The sequence below is a fragment of the Saccopteryx leptura genome, chromosome 10, assembly GCF_036850995.1.
Source record: "Saccopteryx leptura isolate mSacLep1 chromosome 10, mSacLep1_pri_phased_curated, whole genome shotgun sequence".
Taxonomy (NCBI): Eukaryota; Metazoa; Chordata; class Mammalia; order Chiroptera; family Emballonuridae; genus Saccopteryx; species Saccopteryx leptura.
The window spans coordinates 49356616-49382975 of NC_089512.1; the positions used below are offsets into that span (position 1 = coordinate 49356616).

Below are 26360 nucleotides of genomic sequence, written 5' to 3' on the forward strand. Positions count from 1 at the left end.
AGCTGGAGCCCCGGGCGCCTGCGCAGTAGCTATGACAAAGGAGTGGGAGCGCATGCGCTGTTGCTCCCACAGTTATGTAACCTGCTGCCTTATCTATAGTTTATTACTGCAGAAGGGGGGTCGCACATGCATGAATTCTACACGGTATAAAAAAACTGGCCTTGGGAAATAAAGTGCATAGCGCTTCTGTAACTCTCTCCCCCATGTTAACTTCTTGTGCATTCTTTTCCCTTGGCACCACCTCACCTCCCAAGGGACCTCTTGACACCGACATCCCCCAACTCTCTCTTACAGATACCCTGGCCACCTTCCGAGCTTCAAACTCACTGAGCACCCTTCTCAGCCATCTTCTTCACCTCTTCTGGCCTCCCTAAAAGTGCATATTCTTCTTCCTTTTCCCTTCCACATAAACAACTGCTCCCTCCTAACCTTGACGGGAAGGCTTACCCTGGAATAATGTGGAAAATGATGCCCTGGCCTGGGGGGAAGGAGGAGAGCACTGACACTTATTAAGTGCCATCCTGTGTCTAGTGCTCTCATGTTTTCATACACTCATCTCAGTTTGGCCTCACTGCCATCCTGTGACCTTCTCCCACGTTCCAGATAAAGAAATCAAGGCTCAGGAAGGTGGCATGGCTTGGCCAAGGATCCACAACTATCAAGTAGCAAAACAAGGAAAGTTAGTTCTGTTCTTTCTGGCTCCAAAGTCTGAGGGAAGAAAGCAAGAAGGTAAAAAGAAAGAAGAAAAGAAAGTGAAGACCATTAGAGCATCGTCCTGATGCACCAAGGTTGTGGGTTTGATCCCTGGTCAGGGCACATACAAGAATCAACCAATGAATGCATAAATAAGTGGAACAACAAATTGATGTTTCACTCTGTGTGTCTTTCTCCCTTCCTCTCTCTCTCTAAATAATAAAAAAATGAATGAATGAATGAATGAAAGAGAATGCCTGAGGAATTCAGAAAACATCCCCCCCAAACCAAAAATTCAGCATCTAGGTGGCTGCTATCAGGGCTTGGATAGATTAAATTGTCTTTAGTTGTTATGGCCAGCTGGCTACAAAATTATGGATCAGGAATAGAAAGGGTTCCTTCCATTCTAGTGTTCACACCTCATCTGAGTAAAAACTACTTGAGCTCCAAGCCTTCCTCACCTGGGTGGGAACTGAAGCTCCAAGGCCCAAAAACAAACAGCCATTCTGAGAAGGCACAGTTGCAACCATTAACTAAAACTGCTGCTTTAATTCACACCAGTTTCCAGCAGGCCTGGCAATATTTCTAGAGCTTGGAGTTTGCATAAATAAAAACTGACTCCAAACTCCATATCCCTCTTGGATGTTGAATAGATTCTTAATCAAATTCAATGCCAAAACAGAGAGTTTAGCAATTGCAAAACCCCATGCACCACAGTGGTCTTTGTTTCAGACAACAGCTTCAGCTATCAACGCAGACCCACTTCTCATTATCGAACTGGAGTCACCATAGGGCAGAAGTAAACTGGGAATGAGCCAGTGTCATCATTAGAAAATTCTGCAGAACAGGGCTAATCGTTCCAACCATTCCCTACTCACTCACTACTTCCCAAGTTCTATGAGATTCTTTGTAACTTAGTTTTTAGGAAAGTAGATAAGCTCCCACTTTACCATGTTAATTAAAAGTACAAGAGAAAGATAAAACCACCATTTACAAGTGTCTCTTACCTGCTCAGAACTGTGCTAATGCTTAGTAAATGTCATATAATTTAATCTGTAGATGAATTCCAAGAGTTTATTTTATTATTATCCCCATTTTACTGATATAAAATATGAAGTTCAGAGAGGTCACACAGAGACAAGTGGCAAGAGCTGTTTCAAATCCGTCTGTAAAATGAGCTTAAAGAATAAATGGAGGAAAGTGAAATGAAGAGGGAAAGCTGGGATTCCAATCAGATCTGTATGGTCACATGTGTAGCCTGTAGGCTGCTTGCACATCAGACAGCCTCATCAGGGGAGCAGAACTGGTGGGGCACAAGTAACATCCTTCCACTGATCAAGTTATACTCAAGTCCTCTTGGGACAAGAGGAGCTGAGACACTTTTGAACTCTGGCACTACCTGTATCTTATCCTGTCCTATGTGTATGAAGGAAAGGAAATCACCCTCTCTTCTAGAGCCTTGCACAGGAAGCACGGACACTGTCAGGTCCTGTGCTGGAACATCCCACTGGAACCGATGTCACCACATCCAAATGGGTACATCTAACACCCGATGACTCCAAAAGCAAATACTGGGTGATCCTGTCCAATTACTTAATTCTCTGAACTGAATGGTGCTTGTTTGGGAATCATTTGTAAAGGGATGATTGAATAGAGGGAGGGAGGATGAGTGCGTTACAAACCACAACAGCTGATATGGTGGAACAGCAGACATTTTGACTGTCCCTTTTTCTTGCCATTTCCATTGTCATCAATCTGAGGGGTACAGAACCAGAGAAGGAAGGAGATTTCTCTCCTGGGCAAATCTCAGGGAATATGTTCTTAATGCTTATCTACTTATTCTCTTTCTCAGAAGTCAATCTGTCCATAACCCCAGACACACACTGAGATAAGTATTTCTGAGCAAAGTAAAGAGGTCTTATTAAAAGATAAAGGCCTGAGGATTTGTGGGGCATAGCCTGTACAGAGAGGCCAGATAAATAGCAGTCCAAGGCCTGGCCAGAGAGACCCAGCTCTATGTCAGCACTTGCCTCCTTAGAGAGTTCCCAGGCCAGGTTCCAACCAGGGTCCTGTCCTAGTTTGGGCTTTATTCTACTTTTCTGAAAGTGACTAAAAGCAAGAATTCAAGACCCTGAGAGAACCATGGGGCTGGCAAGTCCAAACCCTAAGGAAAAGCATACTCATTCAGGGTCTTTATTCATCAGTGCTTGAGAACCAAGAGAACATTCACCCAAAGACAAAAGACATGAACTGTCTGGTCTACCAATGGGATAAATCAGGACTGCTATATTAATGACTGTGGCGTTTGAATGACTGTTGTATTGGCACCTTGTTTTTCATTCTTTAAGGGATGTCCAGCTAAATGGCCAGCAGCTTTGTAGGTGGATAATAAATTCAGAATCTCTCACCAGCCTACAAATCAACTTCTAGGAGTTATCAGGAGTAGTTTGTATATTTTGTAACTCCTGAACTATGCCTCTTACCAAAGAACTAGGAAAAAGGGTCAGGCCTCACAGTACTAAGCCACCAAACCAGGAGACAGGAAAAGACAACCTTTTTTCATTCTTTTTGAAATAAACTATCCTATTTGATAAGAAACAGAGGGAATAGTAGTATGCTACAATCGACAATGAAAAAGTTCTCTCTACAAAAGAATTCAGACTCCAAAGGTTATAGAGTATATGATTTCGTTTACAAAAGTCCAAAATTAGAGGAAAGTCTCCCATGGTGTTATGAATCAAGAGATGCTTGCCTCTGTGTAGGAAGGAAACAATAATAATTAGGAGGAACACAAGAGAGGCTTTGGGGATACATGATAACATTTTATTTTATTTTTTAAAGATTTTACTTAATTTTTCAGAGAGGAGAGAGAGAGAGAGAAAGAGAGAAAGGGAGAGAAGGAGGGAGGAGCAGGAAGCATCAACTCCCATATGTGCCTTGTCCAGGCAAGCCAGGGTTTCGAACCAGTGACCTCAGCGTTCCAGGTCGACACTTTATCCACTGCGCCACCACAGGTCAGGCCTAACATTTTATTTTGATCTGACTGCTGGGTGCATAAGAGTGTTCATTTTGTTATAATTTAATTTGCATACTTAAGGATTTGTGTGATTCTCTACACAATATTGATTTTGTACATCAATAAAATCATGAGAAATTTAAAAATCATTGTCTTTTTAGACACCAAGTGGGTTATACTTGCTGCTGCCTGCTTACAGAATCCCATCCATGTATCCTGTTCCAGAGACTTTAAAAAAAAAGAACAAACCCATAAGCCTGTTTTCTCACCTTCAAATGTTTTTTTCTGGGTTTTCAAATTCAAGAAGAGAGTTTTTTGTTTGTTTGTTTGTTTTCCAGGCTGAATATCACTGAATTTCAGGGCCTAATCAAGCCTTTTCCTGCACTTGGCCAATCTCTGTATATAGGTCAAATTCTGCCTGTGGTCCCGCAGCAAGATCAACAAAGTAATCCTTCAACCTCCTAGGTCAGAGGTGGAGGAGAGCACAGATACAGGGAGCGCAGGTTACTTAGGCAACTTTCCCCACATTACACAATGAGTTGGTGGTGGGGGGTCCTGTGATTCTCCGTCCAAGGACTATCACTTTCCTACTACAGCTCATTCCACCAGGGCCAATTATAAACACTCTCCTTTGGGGAACTGAGGAAAACGAGCCCAAGGGATATCACTAGTCATTCTTTGTATACAAAGCACACAAAGGAGTTGAGGAGTTCCTCTCCAACAGGAAACCATTAGTCTCGGAGAGCCAGGAAGAGGAGGAGGGAAGTGCTGAGTCTGCAATAAGGCATTGCAACACAGCCCAGTGTTTTTGTGGAAACAATGTTCTCCTAATCAAAACACAGTTGCATAAATGGACTCACTCCACTTAAAAAAAAAAGAAGAAATTTAAAGCCTATAAATAGGGACCACACAAGCCTGATTAATAATTTTAAAGTTCTTTCTCCACTTTCTTTTTAGAAAGTAGCTAAAAATAAAGGCTTGAAACTTTTAATAATGTAAGCAAGTAATCACACACACTGGACTTCCCCATATATGGCTGCGTTATTCTTCAGCCTTTGAAAAGGCCAAATGAAGAGATGGCCAACAACCAAAATAATCCTTCAGACATTTGAAAACAGGGAGAAAGAACTAGAAGAGTTGATGAATGACAAACAATTGCAAGGCTCAATGGGGGTAAATAACACTAAGAAGGATTAGTTGCCATAGTACTGTAAAAACATGAGCACATGCATTTTGACACCAGACCCCTTTTATAAAGAGACTGTTTTACCCTCTGGCCTCAGCACTGAGAAAACTACAACTGCAGTAATTTAACATAAAGGACTTAAAGAAGAAAACCAGTGCAGGGGCATGACTGAAAACTTAATTAATTAAGGCTCTTCTCAGTATGAAATCTGTAATGGAGATGAGGGCACATCTCAAGGTCAGAAGAAAGGAAAGGAGACATGAAAAAGAGAAGAGGATGGGGAAGTGAATGAGATAGGGTACTGTGAATAGCAGAAGTCAGCTCTGGAGGACAGCTTCCTTATGATGGAGGGTTACTATAGTGTCTGTTGGGTCCTACTTGAAATCTTTTTGTAGAAGAGATTAACACATTCATGTCAAATAAATGCCACCTTTGTGAGGCAGGCTGGAAAAGTCACATTGCACAGCATTTTATGGTTTACAAACCCTCATTAGACATAATCCAGGACAAGATAAAGCACATGCTTTTACTGATAGGGAAACTGAGGCTCTAAGGGACCTAACACAAGTCTATGGAAGGTGACTTAGTGCAAGAGGCTGCAGGAGTGATTCAAAGCTAACTCTTCCAACATGCAGGCCAGGACTCTTTCCACTCACAAAATCTCAGAAACAGCACTGGTCAGAAAGCCAAGTTTAGGTCTGGATTGCAGCTAACCCACTATCTCACTGAGTGACTGTGAACAAGTAATATCTCCTCTTCTGATTCTCATCTTTAACTGGAAAATTGATAGGGCTGCCCTAGATGACAAGAGGCGGGTGGAGGGGAGGCAGAGAAAGACAGACATGGACTGAGTGGGTCACTCTGCTCCCTGCATTCAAGTGTGAGTCTGTCCTAGCAAATTCCCAGACAGGACTCTTGCGTACTATCACCATTTCATGCATGGAGACAGCCTGCCTGTTATAGACATGCATGCATGAAACCTAGAGAAATGATTTCCAAAATTTAAGGTGAGAAAACTTCATTTCTCCAAACACAGTATAAGAGAATTACTGAAGAGGTAAGATGAATTCTAAATTTTCATTCCACTAGTTTTTTCTTTTTAGCTCTCAATGGAATGGGCCTGCCTTAGGAGATGTCAGATTCTTTTCCTGAAAAGACACCCCACTTTTTGGTTTTCCTAAGCATTCCTATAAAGGCTTTGCATTTGGCTAGGGAGTCAATAATAATAACAAACAATAGAAACAAAAATAGAAGGCACATTTATTGAAGAGCTGTGATGGGCACTCACTGTTGCTCAGCTGTTTCTATATACTATCCCTTATCTCTGCAATGAGTTCTTTATTTATTATCGTCTCCATTTTATAGGTAAGAATACTAAGGCTCACAGAAGTTTAGTGACTTGACCAAGGAAGGCCATTTAATAAATGCAGGGCTGGGATTTAAACCTCTGTCTGGTTAATTCCAAACCCCATTCTTTCTTTTCCTCCTCCATTATGAGACCTCTAGTCAACATGCTAAATGGATCAAAGACTCTATAATGCTGCTTGTTCATGATTTCTTTTCCTCACCATCCTGCAGAATGAGATACCTTCCTAGTGGTCATAAAGCACTCCCACTGAAATTCCAGGGAGGCTGCAGGGTATGTAGAGTGAAGAAGAGGTGGGAAGGGCTAATGGTGTGTAAAGTGACCCCAAAGTTTTCCCCCTGCACTACTGGGATCAGGTCCAGAACTGTGATTTCATTTCCAAATCACTAACCTGGTGGGGCACAAGCCCAAGCGAGGTCGGAGGCTCATTCATGCGGTCATCACTGCTGCTGGCAATGGCATAGCCCCTGAGAAAAGAAAATAATTAGACTAGCTCATTTAGTAAAAGTTCATGTTTAACACATGTAAGGCAGTCCATGTAAGATTTATAAAGATAACCAAAATTCCCCTTGCTAGGCAGCATATAAGCGATTTCCCTCGCAGGGGAGGCAGAAGAGTACTAAAAAATGCTTGAGTTTTGGAAGCAGAATGACCAGAGCTTGTCAGCATAGGCAAGTTACTTAACTTCTCTTGTGTTTCAGGTCAATCATCTATAAAATAGGAATGATATGGTTGTAAGAAATAAACAAGGGGTAAGCTAGGTAAATTGCCAAACACAATGTTTAGTACGGGAACTCACTTGTTCTGCGGTGGTCTTGTAAAAAAACACCACAGCATGTTCTCATATTGGAATTTGAAATGGAAAACTCTCCAACCATAACTTCTTGAGGTGATGTCAATGTTACCAAAATGAAGGAAGGAAAAGAAGAGTGAGAATACACTCCTTCCTGAACAATGGGTGGTGGTTGCTTATGGCATAGAAGACAAGTGACACAGAACCTAGTTTCAGCCTACAACCAGTGAAAGCATGGCAGACAGAGGGATCAGTGTCAGGAAATCATAGAATCAACTCCCACGATTTTCTCCCAGATACTTCCTGTCAGGAGAAACTTAGATCACGGATAGCTGAGGAAAATGAGAGATGAATGGAAGACAAGATAAGCTGCTTATTTTCATTTAATTCTGGAGTAGCTTTACTAGTTAGAGATGATTCCAAAAGAGGCCATCTTTTCACCTGTGTAGAAAAACTAAGTCACAAAATAAATGGGCTATTCATGTTAATTTCAGAGAATTGAAAGATAAATCTTTTGACAATCCAATTCTCTCCTGCCTGTACTACGAACAGCATCGCAGAGTGATTAAAAACAAAGTTTGGAGTCAAATTGGCTGAGATAAGGCTCAGTTTTACCATTTAACAGTTATAAGAATTTCATCAACTTATTCTGTCTATGTCTCAAATTCCCCATGAAAACTGGGACTGATACTAGTCCTTTCTTAATAGGTATGTTATAAGGATTAAATAAGTTAACATTTGTAAAGTGCTTACAACAGAGCCTAGTGCCAAGTAGGTACTATGTAAGTGTTAGAAAAATAAAATAAGTTACAGTGTATTTATCACAGAGTTTTAAGTATTTGACTTCATTCAGTCTGTCTTCACTATCTGATATTTGACAGCATAGTCTTGGGCAGATATTGAGAGAATCTTAAAGTATCTTATCTTTTTTTATTTTCTGTTTCTTGTTTCCTTTTCTCTTTCTTTTTTAAATTATTGAGTCTATTTTACAAATCAATTTAATTTTTGTTTCACTTCTATTTGTTATATGATGTATTAGTTCTATTGTAAGTCATAAAGATATTCTTCTAGGTCCTGGCCAGTGGCTCAGTGAATACAACATCAGCCTGGCATACGGATGTCCTATGTTGGATTCCCAGTCAGGGCACATAGGAGAAGTGACCATCTGCTTCTTCCCCCTTCCCTGTCCCCCTTCTCTCCCTCTTTCTCTCCCACAGGCAGTGGCTCAACTGGTTTAAGCATGGCCCAGGGCACTGAGGATAGCTCAGATGGTCCAAGCACATCAGCCTCAGGCGTTTAAAAATAGCTTGGTTGATTTGAGCATAGGCCGCAGATGGGCTTGCTAGGTGAACCCTGTTTGGGGAGCATACAGGAGTCTGCCTCACTATCTCCTCTCCTCTCACCTAAATAAAAATAAATAAATAAAATAAAAAAGTATATATTCCCCTGCTTTGAGAAAGCAGGGATCCAGATCACAATTGTGCTAATTTTTGTATTTTTAATATAACATATATACAACATGTTAAATATACAGACTAAACGGCCCAGGGTCAAGTTGAAACAAAGAATACCAGCCCACTCATTTCTTTCTTCTCGTATGCAAACTGACTAGACTGTAAGTGCTCAAGACATTAAAAGAGATTTTTTTTAATTGGTATTTTTAAAAATGGTATTGGTAAACCAACCCTTCCATTGAGAACAAACAGAAAATATAGACAAAGTATAAAAATCTTTGAAAGCATCAGAGAGCTACAAAGGCAGGGAAGAATTGCAGAGCCAAGATCCGTGAGAGGAAAGAATCCCAATAGAGGTAAACTAGGTATTTGTAAGAGAAGCTTTCTTCCATAAAGTGACTGCCAACCTCCAAAAGCAGTAGATACAGGATCAGAAGCTGAACAGTGATACTGACAGACTCACAGGGCGGGGAAAAGCTAAGATTTGAAGTCTGCCAAGGAGGAGGAACCATGGAAAATATCCCAGGCTTTGAGCTGGGGCTACATCCTCAGAGCAAAGGTGAACCAGAAATCTTAACTGTATTTAGGTATTCTAGGACTGAAAGTCCACTTGGCCTAGAAGTTTTTTAGAAGAAATATAAATTACATATTCTATAATTTTTCACATCCAGAATTCAATAAAAAATAACCACCCAAATTCAAGGAACTGGAGAAATGTAAATGCTAATTGGACATGTGATATTAAGAAATTGCCTTTAATTTTTTCACATGTAAAAACAGTAGACATACATACTGAAAAGATAAGTTTTTCTGAGTGAAATGCTGTCTTGGATTTGCTTTAAAATAAGCCAGTGAGAGGAGGAAAAAAAAGGGATAGCAGTCCAGGTAAATAATGACTGGCCATGTGTTGATCATTGTTGAAGCTAGGTGGTGTATACAAGGTGGTTTGTTATTTTATGTATATATCTTCTTTAATATGTTTGAATTTTCCATAGTAAAAAGGTTATGTTTAAAAATAGAAACACTAAAACACCAGATTTATAAGAAGACAATGCATGACCAAAAGCTAAAAAAACAGCAGACTACAGGAAAAGTCCCATAGGAGATTCAGATAAGAGAGACATCTGACAAGAACTTAAAAGAAAAACATGGTTAAATGTTATCAAGGAATGAAAAAGACCAAAATCACAATTTTAGCAGAGAAAATATGTAAAATAAGATAAAATGGGAATTCTAGAACTAAAAGATTTAATAATGAAATTTAAAACCCAGTGGATGTTTTTTTTTAAAATCACATATTAGAAACAAAAAAAGAATTAGTATATTGGAAGATAAGCCAAACTGAAGCAAGGGAAGACAAAGTGATGAAAAAAAAAACAAAACAGAAAAGAGCATAGGTTGATTCTGACATGCAACTAGAGACTCAAAAGGAAAAAATCAGAGAGAAGGGGTAGAAGAGCATTTTAATAGATAATGGTGGGGGAAGAGAGTCAAGAGGGACAAATATACGGTGACGGAAAATGATGTGACTTTAGGTGATGGGCTACACAACATAATCAACAGTTCAAATGCTATAGAAATGTTTACTGGAAACCTATATCTCTTATCAACCCATGTCACCCCTTTAAATGTAATTTTAAAAAAAATGATAATGGCTGAGGATTTTCCACAACAGATGAAAAACAGCAAGACATGGATTCAAGAAGCAGTAGAAAACACAATTAGAAAAATACAATAGGTATATCATAATCCAGCTTCTGAAATTCAATAACATAAGAAAATCTTGCCCTGGCCGGTTGGCTCAGCGGTAGAGCGTCGGCCTAGCGTGCGAAGGACCCGGGTTCGATTCCCGGCCAGGGCACACAGGAGAAGCGCCCATTTGCTTCTCCACCCCTCCGCCGCGCCTTCCTCTCTGTCTCTCTCTTCCCCTCCCGCAGCCAAGGCTCCACTGGAGCAAAGATGGCCCGGGCGCTGGGGATGGCTCTGTGGCCTCTGCCTCAGGCGCTAGAGTGGATCTGGTCGCAACATGGCGACGCCCAGGATGGGCAGAGCATCGCCCCCTGGTGGGCAGAGCTTCGCCCCTGGTGGGCGTGCCGGGTGGATCCCGGTCAGGCCCATGCGGGAGTCTGTCTGACTGTCTCTCCCTGTTTCCAGCTTCAGAAAAATGCAAAAAAAAAAAAAAAAAAAAAAAAAAAAAATCTTAAAAGCAACTAGGGGGAAGGGAAGAGGAAGAAAAACTGTATCAAAAGAGCAACAATGAGATAAACACCTAATTCCCCAACAAAGATAAAGGCAGTCAGAGACAATAGGACTATACTTTCAATGCGCTGAGAATTACACCCAATCTAGGATTCCATACATAGCAAAAATAGATTTCAAACTTGAAGATAAAATAAAGACATTTTCAGAAAAACAAACACAAGTATCTTTGTCACTAGCAATTCTAAAGGAAATAATAAATTTTCCTTTAGGCAGAAGGAAAATGCCTTTGCCCGGAAGCTTGAAGATAAAGCAAGAAATTAAAAGTAACATAAAGGAAGAAGTTAGTAAAACTAAATGGATACCTATTTATATAACAATAATAATATCTTCTGGGGCTTAAATACATACAGAATTTTTAAAAAATGAGTGTGCAGACACTGCTGGTTCCCTACCCAACATCCATTCTCCACTTCTATCAGATCACAGTTTTATTCAGTGTGCCCAGCCAAAGCAGCTACATTTGTCAGTCTTCCTTGCAGTTAAGAGTGAAAGGTCCTGCGACACAGAAGTTAGAATCAATGGGTAAGTCTTCCAGGAAAGCTCTTTAAAAGATGGGCAAGCCTCAGCTGAGCACAACTTTTATCTTTTGTTCATTCCTTTCTTCTTAACTGTAACACAGAAGCAATATTGGAGGTAGGAATCTTTCGACCACAAGGTGACTAGCATAAGGAAGAAAGCTAAGAGTGGCTGAGTGAATGACAACAAGGAACTCAAGTTCCTGATGGCACAATGGAGCCTTTGTACCAGTCCTGGACTGACTGCTTCTGAGATTCTTGCTGCGTAAGAAAAATAAAGCCGCTTGGCTAAGTCACCGAAGATGGAGCTCCGTAACCTATGGTCAAATATAATTTCTATCATATGTGATTCGGATGTTGCCTTCAACATGTTCAGGGCTAAGGAGATAAAACTTACTAACAGGATAAAAGTATGAAGGTCCTAAGACCCCTATCAAAGTTCTTATTCTTCTGTATCATCAGTCACCAAATTGAACTAGGAGAATTAAATTCCAAAAGGATGCACAGATGTAGCCCCAAAGACTGCATGACAAGTTCTTCCAGGCCAAAGAATCAGACTGAGATTTTTAGGTTGTTTTTTTGTTTTGTTTTTTTTTTTGTTTTTTTTTGAGGACAGAAAAAGCAACAAATTCTAAGAGTCAGACTGAGGAAAGGCCAAAGAAGAAACAAAAGCTTTCTTTGTTTAAATACTCATCTTTAAACAGCAAACTCACCCTTCTGGATGCTGCAAAACAGAAACCATCAATTCCACTGCCAGGGCTCCTGCAATCATGGCCAGTCCGGGACGACTCACAGTGCACTGCTGGTCCAAGGTCCGGTCTCTGGTTGACTACAGAGACACAATCATGGACATGTGCTCAAATGTCTATTCCACTCAACTGTCTGAAGCATGAAACTCTATGAAAAGCTATACAACATAACCAAATGCTCACTGTTGGCAAAGAACATTCAGCCCAGTGGTGGGATTCAGCCAGTTCTCACTGGTTCGGCAGAACTGATACATAATTTTTTGTTGAGTTCGGCGAACCAGTTGTTAAATGGCACTTGTAATCAGGGTTCTCTCTAAAGTGGGTGCCTGGGTAGCTGCCCATTGTGGAAATAACCAATTTACATTCCTCACTCTTTTTTAATGTTCATTTGTGTAATAGCGTATTGTAAGCGCCCATAGTAATGTTCATTCCGTCCACAGGTGAAAAAAATTTGACAGAACTATGCTTGTAATATTTATTCATTTCATGAAACTCATTATACTTTTGATGAAATACTTCATTTTAATTCCCTCATGTTTGTTACTTTAGTAAACAAACATATAACATAAAGAGAAAAAGTGCCAAACAACCAGGGGGTGACAAGCTGTCAATTGTCAGCTTTGTGTTATACCTCAAATTCCTCCGAGATATTATTTATGACTGTGCTGGTGGTTTTCCCCAAACAGTGAAACCAATAGGAATCTATGACACAATGAACCAACAGACATCCAGATTTTTATTTTTTATTTTTTTATTAAGTGATAGAGGGAGGCAGACAGACTTCCTCATGCACCCAAACTGGGATCCACCAGCAAGAAGCCCCCTATAGGGCGATGCTCTGCCCATACAGTGCCACTGCGCTGTTGCTCAGCAACCAAGGTATTTTAGTGCCTGAGGCAAGGCCATGGAACCATCCTTAGCACCCAGGGCCAATTTGCTCGAACCTTTTGAGCCATGCTGTGGGAGAGGAAGAGGGAGAGAGAGAGGGAGAGGGAGGGAGGGAGGGAGAGAGAGAGAGAGAGAGAGAGAGAAGGGGGAGGAGTGGAGAAGCAGATGGTTGCTTCTCCTGTATGCCCTGACCGGAAACTTCCACATGTTAGGCTGATGTTCTACTGCTGGTCAGGGCCTAGAAATATAGATTTAAAGGGTTATCTTATCACCCATTTCAGAAGCTGTGGAAGTATTAAATGCATGAAATAATAAACTACCTTTCAGCATATCGTTCTTTATACTTTTAACAGTCAGTAAGGCATGATACTTTAATTATTTGAATTCCACCACTGTTTCAGCCTCAAATAATATCATTTTGTGCAAGTATCAAGAAAAAAGATATACAATTTAGGTAACTAAATGAGGTAATGTGCTAGAAAGGATTAGCAGTTATAAACAAATTAAAGATTCAGGGCTTAGCTGTCTCATATATGGAATTGCATCATGTGCCCTTTTAACTGATTCAGTTCAACTCTCCTGTGCTTGGTAGTTGAGAGACAGAGACACAGAGAGGAATAGCATTTGATTAGCACAAATGACTCATACCAATTGAGCTAAAGCTGCAGAGTGCCTGTGGGACAGGAGCAATAATTTGCTATTCCTGCAAGCCTCAGCTCCTATGAACCTCTCACGGGGGGCATCTTGTCAGCTGAGTGTGAGCTTAGGGCTTAAATACAAGGATTTTTGTTAGAATTTGATTCCAAAAATAGTTCAACCAAAGAAATTCTAATAATCCAACTCTGGGCAAATTAAAAGGGCTTTTTAGGGATGATTTTTTTTTTTTTGTATTTTTTTTCTGAAGTTGGAAACGGGGAGAGACAGTCAGACAGACTCCCACATGCGCCCGACCGGGATCCACCCGGCACGCCCACCAGGGGCGACGCTCTGCCCACCAGGGGGCGATGCTCTGCCCCTCCGGGGCGTCGCTCTGCCGCCACCAGAGCCACTCTAGCGCCTGGGGCAGAGGCCAAGGAGCCATCCCCAGCGCCCGGGCCATCCTTGCTCCAATGGAGCCTTGGCTGCGGGAGGGGAAGAGAGAGACAGAGAGGAAGGAGGGGGGGGTGGAGAAGCAAATGGGCGCTTCTCCTATGTGCCCTGGCCGGGAATCGAACCCGGGTCCCCCGCACGCCAGGCCGACGCTCTACTGCTGAGCCAACCGGCCAAGGCCTTAGGGATAATTTTGACTGAAATTTTTACCTTATGAACATATGTGACTTTACTGCAACTGACTCTTAATTCTCTTAGTTTTTAATAATGAAATAACAGGACCAGCAAGGTATTATAACACCATGATGGAGATGATAAAGCCATCCTTTTTTGCTTAAGATAATATTTATCTTCTTTTCTTTATACTGGGAGGTAAAAAAAGCCAGTCATAAAGGAAATGTTTTAAAGGAAGTGAAAAATGGAGGGGACAATACAGAAAACACCTCTGTCTTGTTTCACCATAAGTGATTATCTGTTCTGATAAAAGACCATTCCTATAGCCTATTTCTGGCATGGTGGCATTAACACTATAAAATCTTACATCTGAACAGTGCAGTGCTTGTTGTTCAGAGCACTTTCATGTTTGATCCACCTTGCACTGGGCATAGTCAGGGAAAGTATTCTTCCTTTCCCTACTGGGATTAGCAGATAAAATATAAGTTAAATTTGAATTTTAAATAAACAATGAATACCTTTTCAGTCTGAGCAGATCTCAAATAATGCATGGATCATACTTACACAAAAATATTATTTATTATTTACCTATACTTCAAAGTTAACAGGGAATACTGTATATTACTTGCTAAATCTGACCAGCTTATGGGCCTCAGTTCTATTCTGCAAAAGCACAATTACCCTAAGAGACTTATCTGGAATTACCCCATGAGTCAGTGTCCAAGCCCAGACTGGAATCTGGGTCTTACTCCCCATTTAATGCTACCTTCAATAAGATGCACACAGGAGACTGCTGAGCACTGCCAGGGGTTGGTTTATTCTGCAGTTTCCTTGCTGACTTCACAAAAGTTGTCTGACACTGCATTTTTACTGGTGAACAAGGAACAGCTGCACACAGTCGATAATGCCAGTCAAGGCTCAATGCCAACCCCAAAACTGAAAAATTCTTCTTTTTATTAAAAGACAATATTTAAATAGTCCTAAAGGAAAAGAGCTGAGTCTCTCTGCCCTAGTGGGCAAGACAGTTGTAGGAAATATTTGGAACCACAAAGAAATTCACTTACATCTCCTGGGGCCACTACATCGTTGCAGAAATAACAGCCAAGTTTGTATCCTGGGATATTGGCAAAAAGTGACGATCCCAGGTCAGCAGATGCCACAGGATGGTTGGGACACAAGTCTCCAGCCCCATGATGCTTAGGTTTCTTCAGTCCATGCCTCATGACGACAAATGTGTCAAAGCCCAAGGCAGCATTGATGACTAGCTGTGGGTTTCAAGGAATAAAAGACTAGAATTAAGAGATGCTCATATTTAAAAAAAAATAAAGAGAGACACATACATTTTAAGTCATGGCTAATTTCATATTTGGTCAACTTTTAAAATTTATAAGTATTTGCATATGAGTATAATTTGGCTTATTAAGCATATGGCTTATTAAGTGCAAAAAAATTGACAAGTGATTAACATAAATTATCTCTTTTAGTTTCATTTAAAACTCCCAGCAACCCTGGCTGGGTAGCTCAGTTGGTTAGAGCATCATCCTGATATACCAAGGTTACAGGTTTGATCTCCAGTCAGGGCACAAAGAAGAATCAATCAGAGAATGCATAAATAAGTGGATAAACAAATCATGTCAGTCTCTCTCTCTAAAAATCAATTAGTTAAGAAAATTAAAAAAGAATCAACCAGTGAATGCATAAATAAGTAGAACAAAAAATCAATCTTTCTCTCCTCCCCTCTTAAATCAATAAATACAAAAATTAAAAAAAACTCCCAGCAAACATTTCCTATTTAAAGATAAGATTATTTAATATTGAAAATCAGAGAGGTTACTTCTGTAGCTTGTCATGGTCACTTACCTGATAAGAAGTAGATGTATAAAACCACATTTTGATATTTCTCAAACCTATTCTTTCCACTATTATGTATGGTCTGTCATGTCTACACAAATTTTTCTCATAACAGCTTTACTGGGATAATACACATACCATACATTTCACCCTTCACATAAATTTTCAAGAACAATTTTTTGTGTTGTTTTTTTTTAACTTCTCTTAGTTGTAATTTAGCTTATCCCAAACTTCTGGTTATATAGAACGCTAAAAGAAAAGCAAAACCAAACCACTCATAATATTACAGCTCAAATAATTGCTATTAATAATTTGGAGTATTTCTTCCTATTATTTTTTCCTTTTACCTCCCATTCCCTTCCCCTCACGGACCCTTCTTCTTGCTTCCTCCCATCTTGATAAACAGATATGGATGTTTATACATATAAATATAATTGCTATAAAATATATAGTTTTATTTTACTTATTTAACATAATGTGGTATTTTCCATGTTATTAAAATTCATTGAAAACATAACCATGAATGGCTGCATCTCATGTATGTACCATGCATGAACCATCTCATGTATATACCATGATTTATAGTATTTAATCATTAATACTGTTGGCCCTTGAAGTTGTCACTGACCAAACAGCAATGAGTAAGATAAAGTCTTTGCCCTCTTGTATCTCCTATAATAGTATAGAGTACCTGAAAAGGCTGTGAAAATTAAACAGTAAAGGATAACTTTTATGTTGGATATGGTTGTGAAGCAGATAATCTGCAGTGGAAGCCCTTTTGCACCATGTCCCTAGGGGACATGAAGCACACGTCTTTTCTGGAGGGAGGGCAGATTGGGAACACTTTTCCCTCTACGGTGATGGTGCATTAAATCACATCCAGAGACAACCCCCGCTAAGATCCACACACACTACCTTTCTCTTGCTTGCAGCAATGACAGCAGGAAGCCACCGGCTCTCCCTGGTGTCCATCAACAGAAAGACAACATCATGGCTTTCGATGAGCTGCTCCAGTTGCTCCACATCCCGGCGGGCTTGCTCCTGGGTGACGCTGGAAAAGTTCACTGGATGTCCAGGCATGGGGATGCTCATGTTGAACCCTCTTGCATTCTAGGGAAACAGCCAGTTATATAGCTGTCTGAAGCGGAGCTATCGATGATATCTTAGAGCCCATGTCTCCTCAGTTACAACATGTATATATGGTTACTTGCAACCAGAAATTTCTCTGTGCATAATTATGCTGCTATTTCCTTTTGCTACCTGTGCCCTTCAGCTCCTTTACCTCTGTGTTCTAGACCTCCCTGGCCTGTCACCGGAGGGTCCCTAAGTCTGGATAAAGCAGCAAACAGAGAAATAGAAATACTAGTTTCAAAAGGGATGGGGGGGGGTACCTCCTGCCTGAGGCAAGAACCCTGGAGAAAACTGTTTATCTTTAGCTCTTTTCTATGTATCTTGGCCAAGAAACGTCATGAAAATGCCCTCTCTGCCTGCATAATCCCCTCTGTCCCGCTGAGCTGCCTCTCCCCACCTGTTCCCAACTTGCCCTCTCCTCCACTTCCTTAGTGTATAACACCACTAAAGGGTATATAATAACAAAAATTATTTGATTTCGTAAATTCACAGAAGATTAGAATGACTGCTAGCATTGCCTTAATCTTCTTAGGGTTATACATAGTAAAAAAATAAAAACAAAAACAAAAAAATCTTCAAAGCCAAAAACTCTACTTGCTAACTCTCAGCCGAAAATCTACTTGGGAGTGTGTAGATATTTGTTTGAAAGGTGGGAGGTGGTGGGGATGGGTTATAACAGGGTGGTAATGAAGTGAAGCCACATTCTCTATCCAAAAGTAGGAGCTGCCTGCCAGACCTGGGTTTTCTTCAAGTTTGGGGACTCAGTACTTTCCACAGGGGCTTTAGAACAGCTCTATAAAATTTACCATTTGTCCCCTGCCGGCCCCTGAGTATTATGGCAGATTAATAATGAGTCACAATGGATGCCAATGAAATTAGGGACATTAACGTTCCACAGAAAGTGTTCAAGAATCACAAACTGCACCCTTAATCCCCTGCACAGAGCTGGCCACAGGGAAGTGTGGCAAAACATCGGCTTTTTCATTCCTTTGCCAAAACCCCTCACCTATTGGAAAAATAGCTCAGGGGGGCAGGGCAAGTAGGTCCTGCTGCAAAGGAAAATCTATTTTGTACAGTCTAGCTAGTTTCTCCTAATCTTAAACTTTAAATCTAATCTCTGGAATTCAAGAAAGGGACAATAGTGACAACAGCAACAATTTTTAAAAGAATGAAAAAAAAAGTTGCAAGCAAAGCAGGAAAGGATTCCAGGCAGAAAAGACTTCAGAAAGAATAAAGGTTCGAAACAAGTCTGTTTTAACAAGAGAATATCACAGAGACAACTATCAGGACCTCATTTGTTAATTCATTAAGTATGGTGCATCTACCATGTACCAAGTACTATAATAACCAAGAAAAACAACAACCACAGTAACAACAACGACGACAACTTACTGTCTTAAGACAATTGACAAAGCATTTTAAATAGTGGTAACTTAATCCAAACAGGTATTATTTGGGTATTTCAATGACAGCAAGATTAAATAAAGCACACAATACCAATTCTGACCTATTAACACAGATTCTCATCCATATCCACTTTGCTAACCTAAACAGTTTTCTGCTTGCTAAAATTTCAGCCAATAAGTCTTTGCAGGATTGGCCCTTGGCCCACCATTTAGGTTTACACACCTGAGGCTGGACTTAGCAAGTTTCAACATCGTAGGTTTTAATGTTGGTTGGACACTAAAACCATCCAGATTCCAGAGAGTTTTAAAATCTCCTTACATTAGGACTCTTTTCCCTAAACCACTGAAATTGGAATCTCTGAGAGATCCCAGGCACTAAGGTTTTCTAAAACTCCCCAGATGATTCGACTGTGTAGCTGGGGAAAGTTATAATTTACAGAAAGGGTGAAATGCACAGATCTCAAGCTCAGTGTGTTTTAACAAACTGCGGGTTAACCACTGTAATGCACCTGGCAAGATACAGAACATTTCTATTACCCCAGAACATACTCCTGTGCCCCTTCCCGGTCAATCCCCACGACACTCCCCACACCACTAGGACAACCACTGTTCTTACATTTTTTAAAATTTATTTTTTAATTACAGTTAACATACAATATTACACTAGTTTCAGGTGTATCGAAGTGGTCAACCTGGTAAGTCTAGTACCCATCTGGCACCAACACAGTTATCACAATATTGTTGACTGTATTCCCTATGCTGTACTTTACATCCCCATGACTATTTATAACTGACAACTTGTACTTCTTAAGCCTTTCACTTTTTTCACCCACTCCCCCCAACCCCTCTCCTATCTGGTGACCATCAGTTTGTTCTCTGACTCTATGTGTTTGTTTCTTTTTATTTGTTCAATTATTTTGTATTTTAGATTCCACATATAAGTGAAATCATATGGTACTTGTCTTTTTCTCTCTGACTTATTTCATTTAGAATAATACCCTCTAGGTCTATCCATGTTTTCATAAATAGCAAGATTTAATTCCGTTATATGGCCGAGTAATACTCTATTGTATACTGTATATGTACCGCATCTCCTTTAAACATTTATCCATCAATGGGCAACTTAGGTTGCTCCAGTATCTTGGCTATTGTAAATTATGCTGCAGTGATTATAGGGGTGCATCACTCTGACTTTTTAAACCATAGATTCGTTTTGCTAATCTAGAACCTCATATAAATGGTATCCTACAGTATATCTTGTTTGTGTTTGGGTTCTTTTACTCAGTATAATGCTTTTGAGGTTCATCCAAATTGTTAAGTATCAACAGTAAATTTCTTTTTGTTGTATGAGTATACTTCAATTTGTTTATTCACCTTCTTATTGACAACTATGGTCAATTTGTATTTGACAAAAGAGGCAAGACTGTATAATGGGGCAAAGATAGTCTATTTAATAAGTGGTGTTGGGAAAATTGAACAGCTATATGCAAAAGAAAAGAAACTAGATTAACTTTTTACACCATACACAAGAATAAACTCAAGATGGATTAAAGATTTAAATGTTAAACTCAAAACCAGAAAAATCCTAGAAAAAAACATAAGCAGTAAAATCTTAGACATTTCTCATAGCAATATTTTTTTCTGATATATCTCCTCAGGCAAGGGAAACAAAAGAAAAAATAAGCCAACGGGACTACATCAAACTAAAAGTTTTTTGCACAGCAAAGGCAACCATTAACAAAAGGAAAAGATAATCCACTGAATGGGAGAACATAGTCACCAATGATACATCTGATAAGGGGTTAATATCCAAAATATATAAACAACTTACAAAACTTAACACCAAAGAATCCCCCAAGCAATCCAATTTTAAAAATGGGCAAATGACCTAAATAGACACTTCTCCAAAGAGTACATACAGATGACAATATAAATGTGAAAAGATGGTCAGTGTCACTAATCATCAGAGAAATGCAAATTAAAACCATAATGAGGAAACACCACACCTGTCAGAATGACTATTATCAATAAATCAACAAACAAGTGTTGGTGAAGATGTGGAGAAAAGATGTGTGTGCTATTGGTAGGAATGTTAATTGGTGCAGCCACTATAGAAAGCAGTATGAAGTTACCTCAAAAAATTAAAAATGGTACTGCCTTATGACCCAGTGATTTCACTTCTCAAAATATATCTGAAGAAACCCAAAACACTAATTCAAAAGAATATATGTACCCCTATGTTCATTGCAACAGTATTTACCGTAGTCAAGATTTGGAAGCAGTCCAAGTGCCCATCAGTAGATGAGTGGATAAAAAAGCTGTGAACAAAGGGGGTGAACATTTGCACTATACTACTCAACCATAAAAAAGAAGGACCTCTTAACCTTTTGTGACAGCATGGATGGACCTTGCGATTATTATGCTAAGTAAAATAAGCCAGTCAGAAAATGACAAATACCATATGATTTCACTTATATGTGGAATCTATTGAACAAAATAAACTAACAAACAAAATGGAAACAAACTCCTAGATACAGAGAACAGACTGATAGGCACAAAGGACATGTCAGAGGGAAGGAGGTAGGGAGACAGGGTAAAAAAGTGAAGGGATCAAGAAAAAAACCCAAAAATCCCTCATAGACAATAGTATGGTAATTACCAGAGGGAAAGGGGATGGAGAGAGGAAAGAAAAGGTAAAGGGATAGATATATGCTGATGGGAGGAGACGACTTGAGGTGGTGAACACACAATACAATATGGAGGCCCTGGCCAGTTGGCTCAGCGGTAGAGCGTCGGCCTGGCATGCAGAAGTACCGGGTTCGATTCCCGGCCAGGGCACACAGGAGAAGCGCCCATCTGCTTCTCCACCCCTCCCCCTCTCCTTCCTCTCTGTCTCTCTCTTCCCCTCCCGCAGCCGAGGCTCCATTGGAGCAAAGATGGCCTGGGCACTGGGGATGGCTCCTTGGCCTCTGCCCCAGGCGCTGGAGTGGCTCTGGTCACAATAGAGCGACGCCCCGGAGGGGCAGAGCATCACCCCCTGGTGGGCAGAGTGTCGCTCCCTGGTGGGCGTGCCGGGTGGATCCCAGTCGGGGGCACGCGGGAGTCTGACTGTCTCTCCCTGTTTCCAGCTTCAGAAAAATTAAAAAAAAAAAAAAAAAAAAAAAAAGAAAGAAATAGAACAATACAATATGGAGATGATGTGTTATAGAACTGTATCCCTGAAACCTATATAACTGTTTCATTTTTTAAAAAAGAATGTAATTTATTGTACACCTAGTTCGATAACATCTTCAGGTAACCTGAGGACGAGGCCTACTTGGTGGCAGTGTCATGTGCTGTGATTCACCTGGCTCTTAAGCTGGTGAATCTGCAGCAGCAATCCTTAACACAGAATCCGCAACACAACAGCTCGTCCTCAACAGATTTATATTTTTTGTGTAGCTTTTGTGCCATGTTTTATATGCATGTGGCACTGAGAGGTCTATACAAATCCCTAAGTCAAAGTGGCTGCCTTATTCAGAAAATGTCTTCCTCCATCTAACATTACAGTGAGCATCTCTTATGCCAGAGACATAGAAAAGAGACCCTGAGCTTCCTTTTTTACCTTCCTTTGGTGCCGTTCTAAGACAATAAATCAGAATGAGACAGAAAATACATACAATAAAGCCATTGCTACCATACTAACAGCTATTGCCACGATGAGTTTGTTATAGCCTTACCCTGGGACTTCTTTTCTGAGCTCACCTGACTTCTGCTCTTTCTGTTCATCCTGGGCTTCTGTTCTCTCATCTATGAGTCTTAGTTTTATATACTATATATGAATGAAATAATATAGTTTTTAGCTTTTTCTGACTTATTTCGCTTAGCATAATATTCTCAAGGTCCATCCATGTTGTTGCAAATGTCAATATTTCATCTTATGGCCAAGTAGTATTCCATTGCATATATGTACCACATCTTCTTTATCCAACCCTGTATCGAAAGAGATACTTTCGTTGTCTCCATGTCTTGGCCACCGTGAATAATACTACAAAGAACATGGGGGTGCATATGTCTTTGAGAACAAATGTTTTCAAGTCTATCAAGTAGATACATAGTAGAGGGATTGCTGGGTCATATGGCAACTCTATTCTTAATTTTTGAGGAACCACCAGACTGTTTTACATAGTGGCTGTACCAGTTTATATTCCCACCAGCAATGAATGAGGGTTCCTTTTTCTCCACAACCTCTCCAGCACTTATTACCTGTTTTGGTAATAATAGCCAATTTAACAGATATGAGGTGGTATCTCACTATAGTTTTAATTTGCATTTTTCTAATAGCTAGCGAAGTTGAGCGTTTTTCATATAAATATATGTTGGCAATTCATATATCTTCATGAGAGAGGTGTCTGTTCAGGTCCTCTACCCATTTTTTAATTCGATTGTTTGTGTTTGGTATTGAGCTTTGTGATTCTTTACATATTTTGGATATTAACACCATGTCAAAGCTGTTGTTTGCAAATACCATCTCCCATTTGGTTGGCTGCCTTTTTGTTTTTGTTGGCTTCTTTTTGCTGTGCAGAAGCTTTTTATTAATAGTTTGATATAGTCCTGTTCCTTCATTGTTGCCTTTACTTCCATTGCCTTTGGGGTCAAATTCATAAAATGTTCTCTATGGCCAAGGACCATAAGTTTAGTATCTATGTTTTCTTCTATGTAATTTATTGCTTTAGATCTTATATTTAGGTCTTTGATCCATTTTGTATTAATTTTTGTGCATGGGGACAAACTGTGTTCAATCAAGTTTTATTCTTTTGCATATGGTTTTCAATTTTCCCAGAACCATTTATTAAAGAGGGTTTCATTTCTCCATTTGGTGTTTTTAGTTCCTTTGTCAAAAATTATTTACTCATATACATGTGATTTTATTTCTGGATTCTGTTTCATTGGTCTGTATGCCTGTTTTCCTGCCAATAACATGCTGTTTTGATCATTGTAACTCTGTAGTATAATTTAAAGTCAGGTAATGTGATATCTCTGGCTTTTTCCTCAGGATTGCTTTGGCTGTTCAAGGTCTTTTGTGGTTCCATAAAATCTTATGATTTTTTGTTCTATTTCTTTAAAAAATGACATTGGGGTTTTAATAAGGACTGTATTAAATCTCTATATTGCTTTGAGTAATATGGCCATTTTACCTGTGCTGATTCTCCCAATTCATAAACATGAAATATCTTTCCACTTCATTGTGTCTTTTTCAGTCTCTTTCAATAATGTTTTGTACTTTTCAGTATATAGGTCCCCACATCCTTTGTTAAGTTTATTCCTAAAAATTTTATTCTATTTGTTGCCATTGTAAAATGACTTTTCCCATTTGTTTTCTGAAGTTTCATTGTTAGTACATAGGAAAGAAATAGATTTTTGTATATTAATTTTGTATCCTGCAACTTTACTGTGTTCATTGTTTCTAATAGTTTTTTGGTGGAGTCTTGGGGTTGTCTATATACAGAATCATGTCATTTGCAACAAGTGACACTTCTATTTCTTCTTTCCCAATTTGTATGCCTTCTATTTCTTTCTCTTGCCTGATTGCTCTGGCTAGAACTTTCAGAACTATGTTAAATAAGAGTGGTGAGAGTTGGTATACAGTTACCTAGCTGGGTACACAGTGTGTGCGCAATCAGTACTGTTGAATTAATCCCAGAGAATGATATTTCTCAAAGACACTGGTCAAATGAACAAAACTATCAAAGTTATTTTTAAAGCAAAGATTTATAAAATGAATGAATAATGAGTGACTAAACAGACACTTTGAGAAAGTAGGCTTTTTTTTTTTTTTTTTTTAGCTAGGGCTGAGAGCCTCTTGGGGCACTTTAAGTATAAGTAGGTGCGTTGTAGACACCTAATCTAACCTGTCAGATAAATTGATTGAGCATGCAAGATGCAGAACCTCTTTTGCAGAATGACTTAAAAGAAACTGACAAGATTTTGAATAAAATGAGCTGAATAACTTATCTATTATTATGTGGTGTTTTTAAAGTAAATGATCCAACTCAAAAATATGAAGCAGCTTGAATAAAAAGCTAAACAGTTAGTCCAATCTTTCTTCTGCAAAGACTTTCATGCAATTTAATTAAAAAACTTCTTCTAAGTAACTATCTCTGTATTCTGATGATGAAGGCAAAATAATGTCCTATATCTGCCACCATAAATCCCTTTGGAACAAGGTGATGTATAAAAATTAGATTCACCCAGAATTCCTCAACTTAAAAGTCAGATAATGCTTTGTAACTTATACAATATGCTATCATACATTTTCCATTTTATTTTTACAATAATATATGAGGTTTTGGTCCTGGCCAGTGGCTCAGTGGATAGAGGGTTGGCTCAGCATATGGACATCCGGATTCAATTCCCTCTTCAGGACACACAGGAGAAGTGACCACCTGCTTCTCCCTCCTCTCCCTCTCCCCCTTCTCTTTCTCATCTTCTCCCTCAGCCAGTGGCTCAATTGGTTCAAGCACGGCCCCAGGTGCTAAGGATAGCTTAGTTGGTCCAAGCATGTCAGCCTGAAGTGCTAAAAACAGGTTGGTACTCAAGCATTAGCCCCACACAGGGTTGCCAGGTGGATCCTGGTCAGGGCGAATGCAGGAGTCTGACTCACTATCTCCCCTCCTCTCACCTAAAATAATAATAATAATAACAACAACAAATGAAGTTTTGTTGTGCTTTAATCCCCGTCTCTGAGATGAATAAACAGAGGCTCAGCCACAGGATGAGGGCCTGGTAGTGACAGATGTCTGACTGTCTTTCACCAGTACCAAAGGGCCTCATTCTTCAAGACTTAAACATTATAGACATGAGACAACCTTTGACATTCCCAAACAGCATCAACATACCACTCCGGGGAATATTCTCTGGAGCCGGTCTGCTGCAGCCAGGGCCTTGGGCTTGCCACCAGTTAGGCAATCTTCAAATTCATAGAGAGGCTGCCTCACAGGATTGGAGTAGGAGATCTTGGCATTGTCCACAAATGTGATGTGTCTGACGCCCCACCCCTGCATGGAAACAGGATATCACTGTGTGTTTCAGGTGAAACGATTAATAGGGTGTCTGTTTTGAAATTCCTAAAAGGAGTTTGCTTTGGAGCAGTTTGGGAACCTCAAATACAGGGAACTTCAGAAATTAAATTATGCAAATTTAATTTTGTTTTTGATAGCATATCAACTTCCTTATAAAGACAAAATAATTATGTACCCAATGTCTCGTTCCCTGTAGTAATGAGATAAAGAAATGTCAGAGTGGCTCTAACATTATCAATACTTTTGACAGTGACATAAAAAAAAAAAAAAAGCCTTTGGAGGGGAGTTTCATAAAAATTGTCCATGTTGCTATCTTAAAAGAATTACCATTAGCCCCCAATGTCCTTGTTTTCCCTTAAGGGATAATTAAGTATAAGAAATAACTCATCTTTTTTGTGTGTGACAGAGACAGAGAGACAGACAGACAGACAGACAGACAGGAAGGGCGAGAGATGAGAAGCATCAATTCTTCATTGGGGCACCTCAGTTGTTCATTGATTGCTTTTTCATATGTGCCTTAATGGGGGGGGGGGCTACAGTAGAGCGAGTGACCCCTTGCTCAAACCAGATGAGCCCGTGCTCAAGCCAGCAACCTTGGGGTTTCGAACCTGGATCCCCTGCATCCTGGTCCAATGCTCTATCCACTGCGCCACCACCTGGTCAAGCAGTAATAGCTCATCTTAAAACTCATTTAAAGCCTAAATTAACTCCTAGGAAAAATGACTT

The 26360-nt window shown here is 39.7% G+C and overlaps 1 protein-coding gene across 3 annotated transcripts in view; it reads right to left on the minus strand.

Moving 5' to 3' along the window:
- The window catches only part of ATG7 (autophagy related 7), a 309278-nt gene that overhangs the window by 207664 nt on the left and 75254 nt on the right, over positions 1 to 26360 (minus strand). For all 3 annotated transcript variants that reach the window (XM_066351845.1, XM_066351846.1, XM_066351844.1), the window contains exons 12-16: positions 25452 to 25610; positions 16952 to 17146; positions 15250 to 15450; positions 11999 to 12114; positions 6653 to 6728 (exon numbers count right to left, since the gene is read on the minus strand). In XM_066351845.1, the coding sequence (XP_066207942.1) occupies positions 6653 to 6728; positions 11999 to 12114; positions 15250 to 15450; positions 16952 to 17146; positions 25452 to 25610 (747 nt within the window). The remainder of the gene's footprint in view (positions 1 to 6652; positions 6729 to 11998; positions 12115 to 15249; positions 15451 to 16951; positions 17147 to 25451; positions 25611 to 26360) is intronic.